This window comes from Xyrauchen texanus, chromosome 18 (genome assembly GCF_025860055.1).
Source record: "Xyrauchen texanus isolate HMW12.3.18 chromosome 18, RBS_HiC_50CHRs, whole genome shotgun sequence".
Taxonomy (NCBI): Eukaryota; Metazoa; Chordata; class Actinopteri; order Cypriniformes; family Catostomidae; genus Xyrauchen; species Xyrauchen texanus.
The window spans coordinates 3,112,250-3,124,552 of NC_068293.1; the positions used below are offsets into that span (position 1 = coordinate 3,112,250).

General features: G+C 42.9%; 1 protein-coding gene across 6 annotated transcripts in view; it reads left to right on the forward strand.

Annotated features, from left to right (window-relative positions):
* LOC127658714 (N-chimaerin) overlaps window positions 1-12,303 on the forward strand; it is a 139,467-nt gene that overhangs the window by 18,579 nt on the left and 108,585 nt on the right. For 3 of the 6 annotated variants that reach the window (XM_052148157.1, XM_052148158.1, XM_052148156.1), the window contains exon 1: window positions 10,644-10,990. The exons of the other annotated variants lie outside the window; for them this stretch is intronic. In XM_052148157.1, the coding sequence (XP_052004117.1) occupies window positions 10,972-10,990 (19 nt within the window). In that variant the 5' untranslated portion in view covers window positions 10,644-10,971. Of the gene's footprint in view, window positions 1-10,643; window positions 10,991-12,303 lie in introns of those variants that run through there. 6 annotated transcript variants of the gene reach the window in all.

Here is a 12,303-nt window from a genome sequence, read left to right on the forward strand (position 1 = left end):
TTCCGAGCTTCCCGAGCTTTCCAGAGCTCCGCCCTCCGAGCTTCCCAGAGCTCCACCCCTCAAGCCTCCCGAGACTTCCACGGCTCAGCCTCCCGAGCCTTCTACGGCTCCACCTCCAGAGCCTCCTACGGCTCCACCGCCCGAGCCTCCTATGGCTGTGCTCCCAGAGACTCCAGAGCTTCCTACGGCTCCGCCTCTCGAGCCTCCCACGGCTCCGCCTCTCAAGCATCCTACGGCTCAACCTCTCGAGCCTCCTACGGCTCCTCTCCCAGAGACTCCTGAGCCTCCTACGGCTCCGGCCCCAGATCTTCCTACGGCTCCACCTCTCGAGCCTCCCACGGCTCCGCCTCTCGAGCATCCTATGGCTCCACCTCTCGAGCCTCCTACGGCTGCTCTCCCAGAGACTCCTGAGCCTCCTACGGCTCTGGCCCCAGAGCCTCCTACGGCTCCGCCCCCAGAGCCTCCTACGGCTCCGCCCCCAGAGCCTCCTACGGCTCTGCTCCCAGAGACTCCAGAGCCTTCTAGAGCTCCGCCTCTCGAGCCTCCTACGGCTCCGACCCCTGAGCCTCCTACGGCTCTGTCTCCTGAGCCTCCCTTGGCTCCACCTCCAGAGCCTTCCAGGCCTCCGCCTCTAGAGCTGCCTACGGCGCCACCGCCCTCAGCTCCATCTCATGAGCCTCCCTCAGCTCCGCCTCCTGAGCTTCCAGAGCCTCCCTCAGTGCTGCCTCCTGAGCCTCCCTCGGCTCCACCTCCTGAACCTCCCTCGACTCCGCCTCCCGGGCCATCCTCGGCTCCGCCTCCCGGAACTCCCTCGGCTTCGCCTCCCGAGCCTCCCTCGGCTCCGCCTCAGAGGTCCTCCTTGGCTCCGCCTCATGCGGCTAAACCGGCCTCCGTCCTGTGGCCTCCTCCCCGGCCCCCTGAACCGGCCCTTGCCTTACGGCCAGCCCCCGGGCCATCTAAACTTGTCCCTGTCCGGTCGATACCTCCCTGGCCTCCTGGATCTGTCCCTGCCCGGTCGATGCCACCCTGGCCTCCTAAACCTGTCCCTTTGTGCCCCCGTGGACTGCCTAATAGCCCCTTGTGCCCCCGTAGACTGCCTAATAGCCCCTTGTGCCCCCGTGGACTGTCTCATTTCCCTTTGTGCCCCCGTGGACTGCCTATTGCCCCTTGTGCCCCCGTGGTCTGTCTCCATGTCCCTGGTGCCCCCTTGGTCTGTCTCCGTGTCCCTTGTGCCTTCTTGGTCTGTCTCTGTGCCCCTTGTGCTCCCTTTTCTCTGTCCGTGTCCCCCCGGGTCTACCCCCTCACTCCTTGGATCTTTTGTTTTTGTTCTTCTGTGTGGGTTTTCTTTTTTCTTTAGGACCGTCTGGAATCCGGTCCTTTTAGGGGGGGTTATGTTACGTTCCTGTGTTGTCTGCCCTCTGTTCTCTGTTTCACTATCACGTTGATTTCACGTTTCCTTGTTGTCCGCTCCGTGTTTTCCATTTCACCCGTCACCTATCCCGCTCCATGTCACGTTTTCCCTGTTGTCCGCCCTGAGTCTCACTGTCCATGTGTTAAACTACAATTCCCACAATTCCTGGCCTCTCTCACTGCCTGCACTCTTCATTGTTCTCACCTGTGTCTCGTTTAGTCTTCATTGTGTTTGTGTATTTAACCCTGTTCGTTTCTCCTTTCCCCTGTTGGTCATTTTTGTAAGTAGATGCCTGTTTCCCTTGCTTCCGTGATTGTTTCACCGTGGTTATCCCCGTGTATGCCGTCCGTGTTATGTTCACCCTTTGTTTGCCTTTCGTGTTTTGTTTACCTTTTCCCATCGTGGTTGTTTTCTTTCATTCATGTTTTATATTACCCCTATTGTCTAAATAAACCTCCGCTGTGACTAGATCCTCACCCTGTGTCTGCCTCCCCCTACGATCCTGACAGTACCCATGAAGGATACACCACATGCATGAATTCCCATGAAAGGTCACATTGGAAGGCTGCATTCGAAGTGTCTTACTCCCTTTTCTGAAATGAGACAGCCTCGATGACGTATGCAGCTGACAAATGCGACCTCCGGAGGACGTATCCTTCCAAACGAGACACAGCCACACATATACACAGAAAGAAACCATCCTGAAGCCGTCCTACCTTTGTCTGTTCTGCCACTATCCAAAAAAGAAGTGACTGTGAAGAATGATCTGTATCTAATATAGCCACAGAAAGGCTATATCAACGTTTTGATGATGAATTACAGTGACAAGTTGACTGACAGATTTCTTCCCCGTCCAGTTGATCTCAGACCGACTGTATTGGAGTGGATCTGAGTGTGATTGCAGTGTTCATATATGCTTATACGAACTGAACAAAGGAAGAAAAACACACCAGGTTCTGAAACAAATGCACCAAAACAGCCAGGATTCATTGAGTAACTTTACATTGTAAAAGTGTGTGATTGTGTATTTATCCCCTTAAGGCATGCCGTTTCGTAAAAGAAGAAGCTTTGGTCATTGGTCACTTGAAGAGAACACAAGATCCTGCCTCCTGTCCATTTTTTTTTTCTAACTGTACGTCTCCACTTGTGCGTTGTGAGCGAAGCTGAGCAAGCATTTTCAATTTATTCCAATGAAATGGCAAGTTGTCCGAGGCAGATTGTGGGATTGACAGCGGTGCGGAGCATGCTGTTTCCTAGCGATGTGAGTGGCTATGAGCAGATTTTTCTGCGCCAGTGGAAACGCAGCGTTACAGTATTTATGTGCTTTTTATGTTAAAAAAGCTGAGAGGACTGAGGGATTTCCCAGGGCTATGGATCACTGCTGTCCTGATAGTGTGAGCGTACTGACCATTCAGTGCTTCTGGACATTAACTGTAGGATATGATTTTGATCTGTTCATTGCACTTGTTGATTAGATCATAATTTAATAACAAGTAAATTAAAGGAGTTTAAAGGAGTTCAAGGTGCCCAAAATCTGAGCAAGCAATTTCCAAAGTCAAGGTTTAAATTAGCTAGAAAGAAGAGGTGTGCATCCAAGAACACAGTTCAGGGTAATCATTGTTCTAAATTAACTATTACTCCAGCCAATACACATGACGCACCTTTTACCTCTTTTTCAGTCTTGTAGCATTCAGCAAACTCTAGTGTATTTATTTGTATTCACCAGCAGGAAATGAGGGCTGAACAATAAATGTGGTGTCATGGGGCTGTCCTCTGAGCATTACCGCGGGGTTGCTATTGTCTTAATTTCCTGTTAGTGTGTGTCCTCACTTACATTTCTGTCAGGTCAAGATGACACAAACCATCTGGGGAATGCATTGGGAAGTTGGTTTCACTTAAACCAATACTGCAAGGTACTACACGGTAAAGAAAGGGTAGAAAATGCATTTTGATTAAGACTTTATTAACATATTATTCTCTGTTCAAGGATGTGTTTTGAACCAGTTGAATGTAACCAGGGAGATACTGCTCCAATTCAACTTTTTTCAAACCAGCAAATGTGTCTTTAATGATTCCTTTGTTAAGGGATTATTAAAGGAGTTCATGAAAATACATTATAAATTATTACTTAATTTTTACCTCACATGTTATAAATCCTTAATAATGCTAATACAACATTAGTAGGCTATGAAATGTCCCTTAAAATAAAGTGGACAAATATGAAGCATTTATTAAGGAGTAGACAGGGTCTATTACCCGGAAAATGGACAGCACATCCTCAGATTTTGAACAAATCTGGAGGAAGTTCTGCAGAGCGGATGTGGACCTGTTTGCTTCGAGCGAGATGTCACACTGTCCCCTCAACAGGGCTCTCTTTTGAATAATGGTATATCCCCCTCTGTGGTTTCATTCTGAATCCTAGAGCTCCATCAAAAAGGAGGCTATATACATTTAAATAGCGTATTTTCACTTCCTGGTGTACTGCACTAAGTGAAAATCCAGTTCACTGCCCAGTTGGTACATTGCTGGAATTTTTGGCAGGAGCGTTTTGGGGCTGGTGTTGCCCCTGCAACACTTAAAATCTGTGTTGCCACTATAGCAGCTGAACATGTGCTTATCAGAGTCGCTGTTGGTAGACATTCTCTCATTTTATGCTCTGGGTATGCAGGTCTAGACATTTTTTTCCTGTCCGTTCTCTTTATGGGATTTATCTGTTGTGTTAGAGGTGCTCTCCGGTGCCCTGTTCAATCTCTTGACAACAGTTATAGCTATGTTTTGGAGTCTTAAAATGGCCCTGTTAGTGGCAATGGCATCTTTTAAGAGAGTCTGTGATTTGCATGTCCAGTCGATCAATCCCTTGTGTATGTACTTTGTGCCAGGGTGTTCAAGGGTTGGGTTTGCCAAAGTTTATTTGTACATTATTTAGCTTGCAGACCATTCATTTTCAGGCTTTGTCTCCACCCCCAATTGAGTCAGAGGAGCATGAAATGTTATATATGCTTTGCCAGTTCATGCGCAGTAAGTTTATGTTGACTGTACAAGGCAGTGGCATAAATCAGAACAGTTGTTTGTGTGCTTTGGTGGCTGCAACAGAGGTGTTTTGTTGTGGAAGCAAAGAATGTCTCATTGGCTTATTGATGCAATTTTATGTGCTTATGAAGCATGTGGTTTACCTTCGCCTTCAGGTATTTGAGCCCATTCTATGAGTAGCATGGCATCCTCATGGGCTTTGACTAGAGGTGTGTCCTTGTATGGTGGCAGGCTGGTCCCTCCTATGATTTTCTATTCTGGACGAGGGTTTGACTCCTACTTCCCAGGTTCTCTCTGTTGCAACAGAGGTAAATTCATAATGCCTTTTATGTAGACACTTTAGATTGTTTGTGTGGCGCTGTTTGCTTGCCACACAGGCTTAAACGTCTCGGTTGCAAATGTAACCTTGGTTTCCTTAGGGGAACAAGATGCTGCGTAGCAGGCCAAATTCTCTAGCAGCTGCATAAGCTCGTGCCTTTTGCTCAAAATCTGATTCAATGGCGCGAAAGCGAGCACTTTAATGGAGCCCGTGACTTGGCTCCCCAGAGGTGTCCCATAGTGATCATACGCAGCTCGCGCACACTCACACACACACAAACTCCCCAAAACCACTAAATAATGACCCCAAAACCCAGCCTTTTGCTTTCCACCTCCTCGAAAGCTACCACACTCCCCATCGCCACACACCACTCCAGAAATGATGGCACTCCGTCCGACTTCCAGCCCATTAAAATAATTTGTCTGCCATTCTATACTGGTCAGAACCCAATTTTGTATGTTTGTCCCCCAGATTTATGACCGCCCCATCGCCCAAAATACAAAGTCTGGGGCAAAATAAAAATTTTTGGGAGTGCCCAAAACTTAACACAAATAACTCTGAACCTCAACCAAAATTCTTGGATCTTAACACACCCCCAAAAGACATGGGTTGTATCTCCAATTTCTGATTGTCACCAGCAGGTGGGTGTGTCTTTAAGATCAAGCCTATAAAATCTAGAGGGGATCCAATAAAATATATGTAAAATCTTGAATTGCATAATGCGAACCCTTTAGATGCAGACTTTTTAGAATCCTAGCCCTCCAATACATGCTTAAATCTTTCTCCCATAATCTCTTGTGAGATGTTGAATCTCCATCCCCCAGACTATGAAGTAGCAGGGAGTAATACACTGATGCCTCATAACCTTTTCCCAGAGAATCTGCTGCTTTGCGGGGGTTGTTACTCCCAAAAACGATTCAGAGCAGGTGGAGCAGCAGTAAATACCTATAAAACTGATATCTGGGAAATGTTGAACCAAAATCTCGAAAGATCTCAACACTCCACTCTCATACAAGTCACCGAGTGTAGTAACCCCCCTCACAATCCACTCTGACCAGCAGAAAGGGGACATATTAATACATAATTTAGGGTTCAGCCATATGCTTGAGGCAACATTTAAATAAATGTTAGAATTAAACACTTCTCTGATTAGTTTGATAGAAAGGCTTTGCATTGGCAAAATAGGGGCAAGAACTTCCTGTTAAATATAAAACCAGGGAGGGGCTCTCTCTCAAATGGAAGTTGCCAATGAGCCAAATGTCTGAGACCAAATGCATTAATAACAAAACAAAATCTTGGGTAGGCCTTTGTCAATCCGCCTATGTAATTTATTGAAATTTAATCAGGGATGCTTACCATTCTAAATTAAGGAATTCACTATCAAATTGCTTGAAATAAGAGAGGGGGGCATCTACATGGAGAGATTTTAGCAGGTAGTTGAATTTTGGAATACAATTCATTTTATTAACATTAACCACATTAATCATAGATAAATGTAATGAAGCCCACCTGCAACATCACTCAAAAACCTTTTTATTTAGGGGTCGGAATTAACTCTAACTAAATCAGACAAATATGCTGGGAATAAAATACCCAAATACTTAATGCCCTGTTTAGGCCTCTGGAAGGCGCCCAGCTGGAAAGTCGTTACTGGCAATACGCTGTCAGAGCAAAAGCTTTGGATTTAGACCAATTGACTCTGTTCCCCAAGAACTTAGAAAAGGAATTAATAATTCTATGGAGGCAAGGCATAGATCTTATGGGGTCAGAGACGAATAATAAAATAGCATCTGCGTGAAGCAAAAGCTTATACTCGCCACCTCCCGCCACCACCCCTGGAAAATCATCTTCCCTTCATATCGCGGCTGCTAATGGTTCCAGGGCAAGAATAATGGGGATAGAGGGCAACCCTGCTGGGTGCCCCTATCCAGAGAAAAATAATCTGAAATGTATCCATTTGTTTGTACCACCGCTAACGGGTGTCTATAAAGTAACTTAATCCATCCAATAAAAGTATTCCTGAACCCGTATTTCCAAAATCTTTAAAAGATAATCCCATTCTACCACATCAAACGCATTTTAGATGTCAAGTGGAGTAGTGGTGTAGTGGTCTAAGCACATAACTGGTAATCTGGTAATCAGAAGGACGCTGGTTCGATCCCCACAGCCACCACCATTGTGTTCTTGAGCAAGGCACTTAACTCCAGGTTGCTCCGGGGGGATTGTCCCTGTAATAAGTGTTGCTTTGGATAAAAACGTCTGCCAAATGCATAAATGTAAATGTAAATGAGATAGCCAACACCGGAGTCTGATCATTCGCCTCTGGCCACATAATATTGATGAAATGCCTAATGTTATCAGAAGAGCTATGGTCAAAAATAATCCCAACCTGATCTATATGTATAAGAGATGTCATAACTTAATCATTAGCCAGAATTTTTGACAATATTTTTACATCTAGCTGGATCAGGGAAATTGGAAGCTAACTCTTACACTAGCTTGGATCTTTGTCCTTTTTAGGATCAGACAGATCCAGATCCTTGTGTCATGGTTGGAGGAAGCTTTCCATTCTTTAATGATTCCATATAAACATCTAACGAAAGTGGAGCCAATTCTATAGCATAAGATCTTAAAAATTCTACGGCAAAACCACCTGGCCCCAGAGCCTTACCTGTAGGCAAGGCCTTAATTACCACGACAAGCTCTTCCAAGGTTATCTCAGAATCAAGAGATTTTTTTTGCTCATTCGTCAGTTTAGGGAGATCTAATGGTTCCACAAAGTTTCTAATATCTTCATCAGTAGACGAAGATGTGGAACTATAAAGATCAAGATAGAATTCTTTAAAAGCATTATTAATATCAATGGCTGAGGAAAATATTTCCCCACCAGCAGATTTCACTGAGGGAATGATAGAAAAAGACTCTCTCTGCTTTATATATCTAGCCAAAAAGCTTCCCTGCTTTGTCCCCTGACTCAAAGTATGACTGTCTTGCCCTGAATAGTCAAAACTCCGCTTTCCGTGACAAAATAGTATTATATCTTTATTTTAATCAGGTCAAGTCTCTGAGGCCATCAAACGACATTCAGCTTCGGCACTTTTAATATTCCCTTCCAACTCCACAAGTTCACGTGCTTTGGATTTTTTGTGAATGATGCACACTGTATGATCCAGCCCCTGAGAACTGCTTTAAGTGCCTCCCAAGCCACACCTACAGAGGATACTGAGGACCAGTTGGTCTCCATATAAACATTAATTTCAGCCTTTAACATCTGTTGAAATTCAAGATTTTGCAAAAGGATACATTAAAGCACCAACTATATGATTTCTTTTTTTCTGTATGTTGCAACACCTCTAAACTCACCAGAGCGTGATCTGAGACTAAGATGTTTCTAATTGAGCAATCAACAACAGATGAAATGAGGGACTTAGATTTTTACACATCCTGAGAAGCATCAATGTTGCTCTAGGGGTCTTGCACACTTTTGCTTCACTACGATCAAGTACTGAATCCATCTCTTACTTGAGCCAGCACTAAAGAAAAGATGTCCACCCCATATCTTCCCAAATGTTTCAGCTTCCTGCGGGGAAAGATGCATTTCTTGAAGAAACACTATATCAGATGCTGCACACTGGTGGTGGTTGAGGAGATTCCCCCTATACTATGTAAAAGCACTTTGAGTGCCTAGAAAACCGCTATATAAATGTAAGGAATTATTATTATTATTATCATATTTCATTTAAGAAAATAAATAACCTTCCTTCTTGTTTATGGGGTGCCCTAATCCATTCACATTCCACGTGGAGAGAGGCAATCCACTCATATTAACATTTGACATTTTGACATATAAGAAAAAATAGATTGTGTGTCAAAAATACAATTATAAAGACCAAATTCCAATATTAGTCAAACCCTGAACTTCCCCTTGAACCAAACAAAAAGGAAAAAGAAAAACATGTGCATTAACCCAGCGCATGACAGCGCCAACCAGCATCCATCCCTCTAAACTCAAACAGTCCATGTACGCCTACGAGAGCCCCCGCAACAACTTTGCCATCGGATTGCTCGAGTCAGATGCTTCTGTACACATTTTGTGAGACAGAATTACATAACAGAAAATTATCTATAAAACAAACTCCAGCCATTAGGCAGAATAAACAAAAAGAACACATAGATTCATTTCGAAGGTGTGTTCCTCCACAAAACAAACTCCAGCCACTAGCGGAACCAGCACACACACACACACACACACACACACACACACACACACACACACAAAAGCTGTTCAGTTTCCTCGGGCAGTCAAACGAATGCTCAGTGAGCCGGCTGTTTATGAGAGCAGCAGATGACCTAATCCTTCCAATGTCCTGCAAAAAATACTCCACAAAACTAACTCCAGCCAATAATAGGCATAAACACAAGGAACATGCAGATTCATCCGCAACTGTCCCTAAGGAGTGTTACTCCACAAAACAAACTCCAGCCACTAGGTAGAGCCAGCACAAAAAGAAACAAAAAGGCACCTAACTTCCTCGGATGGTCAAGAGAATGTTCAGTGAGTCAAGCTCACGTGGGAGCAATGTGAGAAACACATGACTTCCTCAGTCCACTGATTTTATGAAAATCGGCCTTCGTCATACTCAGGAATTCCAACAATTCGGACGTTGTTTCACCGATTACGATTCTCAAGGTCTTCCAACTTTTCCCAAACATGGTCCAAATCTACTTTGGATGCTAGCAGATTAGCAGCTAATTCACTCTCCAATGACTCCAGATAATCGATCTGTTTCTCAACGCCCCCAATTCTTGTAACCAACTCAGGGAATTTCGTCTCCATCGCAGTAATCGATCGATGGATTACAGCAAAATCCTCCAAGTCCACCACGACCTTCGCCAGCATTACAGACATGCTCGACAGTTGATGTTGAATTTCTCCCAGCGCACTGTCCAAATTGAGTCCCTGTCTGGGGTATCAGCTTGAGCGGGTAAGTGTCTTTTAATATCTCCAGAGCCTGAGGATTTTGAATTCTTTGACATGTTGACTTCATAGGACAGTTATATAGCAGGGTGTATCGAATCTCACCGGTTTATGACATAAAAATAATTAAAAAGTAGTAGTTTTTAGTGCGCAGAGCTCGCCATTCACACATCCGACCCCTGCATGGCGCCACGTGACTCTCAGAAATTACTTCTTTAATGTTTTTGAAATAAAATGACCAACTCCTTTGTCGTCCTTTGGTTCATTTCATGACTAACATTGTATGTATCCTAAATACACACAATTAAATAATATTTTCACACTTTTTGCATAATTTGGCAAAATTAGAGCTTGATTGGAAATGATGTACAAAAATATTCTGCTCACAAGTCACAAGTGATAGGCTATTTATTTTTTTATTTATTCTAGTACACAAAATTTTGACATTTTGTTTGTTGTCGTGGAAATGATGCCACAACTGTGAGACAGTTGTAGTTTAAGTAAAAAAAAATATTGAAATATTTTTCACACAGTAAATATAGAAACGTTTTATGTTTATTTGACCTTCTGTTTAGAATATTATAGTTTTAAAAATGTAATAATTTGTATTATTATTATTTAATTTTTTTACTTTCATTGTTTCATATACAAAATCTGGCTCTGGGACAAGGCTAAAACGTTGAAAGACCAAAAATAAAATAAAGATAAATGGCAGATATTAAAATGAATAAATAAAGATGAAGAAGAAAAAAACGGTTGGACCTGACCTGTTACTCCACACAGCATCACCGCCTTATGGAATGAGGTTGTCTCCATGGTAACGCGCCATGTGGCGTCTGCAGCCCTTGATGATGAGCGCGCGTGTGAGTGTATGGATCTGGTCATGTGGTCTCACAAGATGGCGATTTCAGTGTTTGGATGTAAGGAGTGAATCAGAGCTTAAGAGCGTTCACTACATTTGTCCATCAGGATCTGTCGGCTCGCTCATACGGGACTCATATGTGATCACTAGTTAATCTTCAGTCGTGTGTGTTCAGTTGTTGTCTTTGGACTCTGTAGAGATCAAAGTTGAGCTCGGCAACAGCTTGGATATTGGACATTGAACATTGATCAAAAGCCGCTGTTTTGAGAATATATAAGGATATTTATCAGGCATATTCCACATGGATATCAGCATAAAAGGCAGATTGTGTCTGTAGTTACAACCTTTGTCCGTCGGGATCACTGCAAGCAATGGCCATCCATATGTTTGGTGAGTCGATCGTTTTTAAATGAACAACAATTTGCAATGTTTGTGTGTAAACGTATGCAGTAACAAAGATCACGTGTTCACAAAAAACTTAGACTTCATCCGCAGTCTCACATTATTCTGCTATTAAACACACCGAAACGGTGATGTCAGGGTATTCTTCTCATGTTTAACCCTTTATCTCCATTATGTGTTTAGTTGAAGTGACCACACTATAAATATTGAGTGTCCTCACCGACTGTAAACAGAAGGACCATGACAGATAAATGATTATTGGAGCAGATCAAATTAATGAGCTTTAAATGGGCAGTTGAAATGAAACATGCTATACTCCATCTAAAACTATTTTAAACAATGTTTTGTTAATTATTTTGTAATTGTTATGCATGTTATTATAACCTCATATTATTTTGGAGACTACATGGCTTATGTATGCTTTAAAAAACATGTTATGTCACTCTCCTTTAATTTATTTATATATTTATGATACAGGACCATCCACTCATTGACACCAACAAGTGTTTGAGGCTGTATCCAACATCAAGACCATGTACATGTCCGGTCAAAATCCTATGTTGAGATATATGTACACTGGCAGCCAAAAGTTTGGAATAATTTACAGATTTTGCTTTTATGGAAAGAAACCAAAGGGGCATTCAACTGAACACAATGAATAGTCGGGACATTAATAATTAAAAAACTGTTCAGAACTTCTTAAACCACTTCAAAGAGTTCGCATAAAAAATCCTCCACGTGCAGCAATGACAGTTTTACAGATCCTTGACATTCTAGCTGTCAGCTTTCCAGATACTCAGGTGAAACTGGTGTTGAGCGGGTAGAATTCAATGAAGCTGTCAGCTGAGGACATGTGAGGCGTCTATTCTCAAACTAGAGACTCTGATGTACTTATCCTCTTGTTTAGTTGTACATCTGGTCTTCCACATCTCTTTCTGTCCTTGTTAGAGTCAGTTGTCCTTTGTCTTTGAAGACTGTAGTGTTCACCTTTGTATGAAATCTTAAATTTTTTGGCAATTTCAAGCATTGTATAGCCACCTTTAACATCACCTTGACTTAATACATATTTCCATGGAAAACCTGAAAATATCAATGAAGTTTAGGTCTAGAAAAAGCATAGAAATTAGTATTCTTCAAGGAAAATATTGTGTTCAATACAAGTTCAGCTCAATCGACAGCATTTGTAGCATAATATTGATTACCACAAAAAATTATTTTGACTGGTTCCTCCTTTTCTTTAAAAAAAAAGCAAAAATGTAGGTTTGAGTGTGTAAGTCACGTGAAGGGGGCCAATTTTTGGA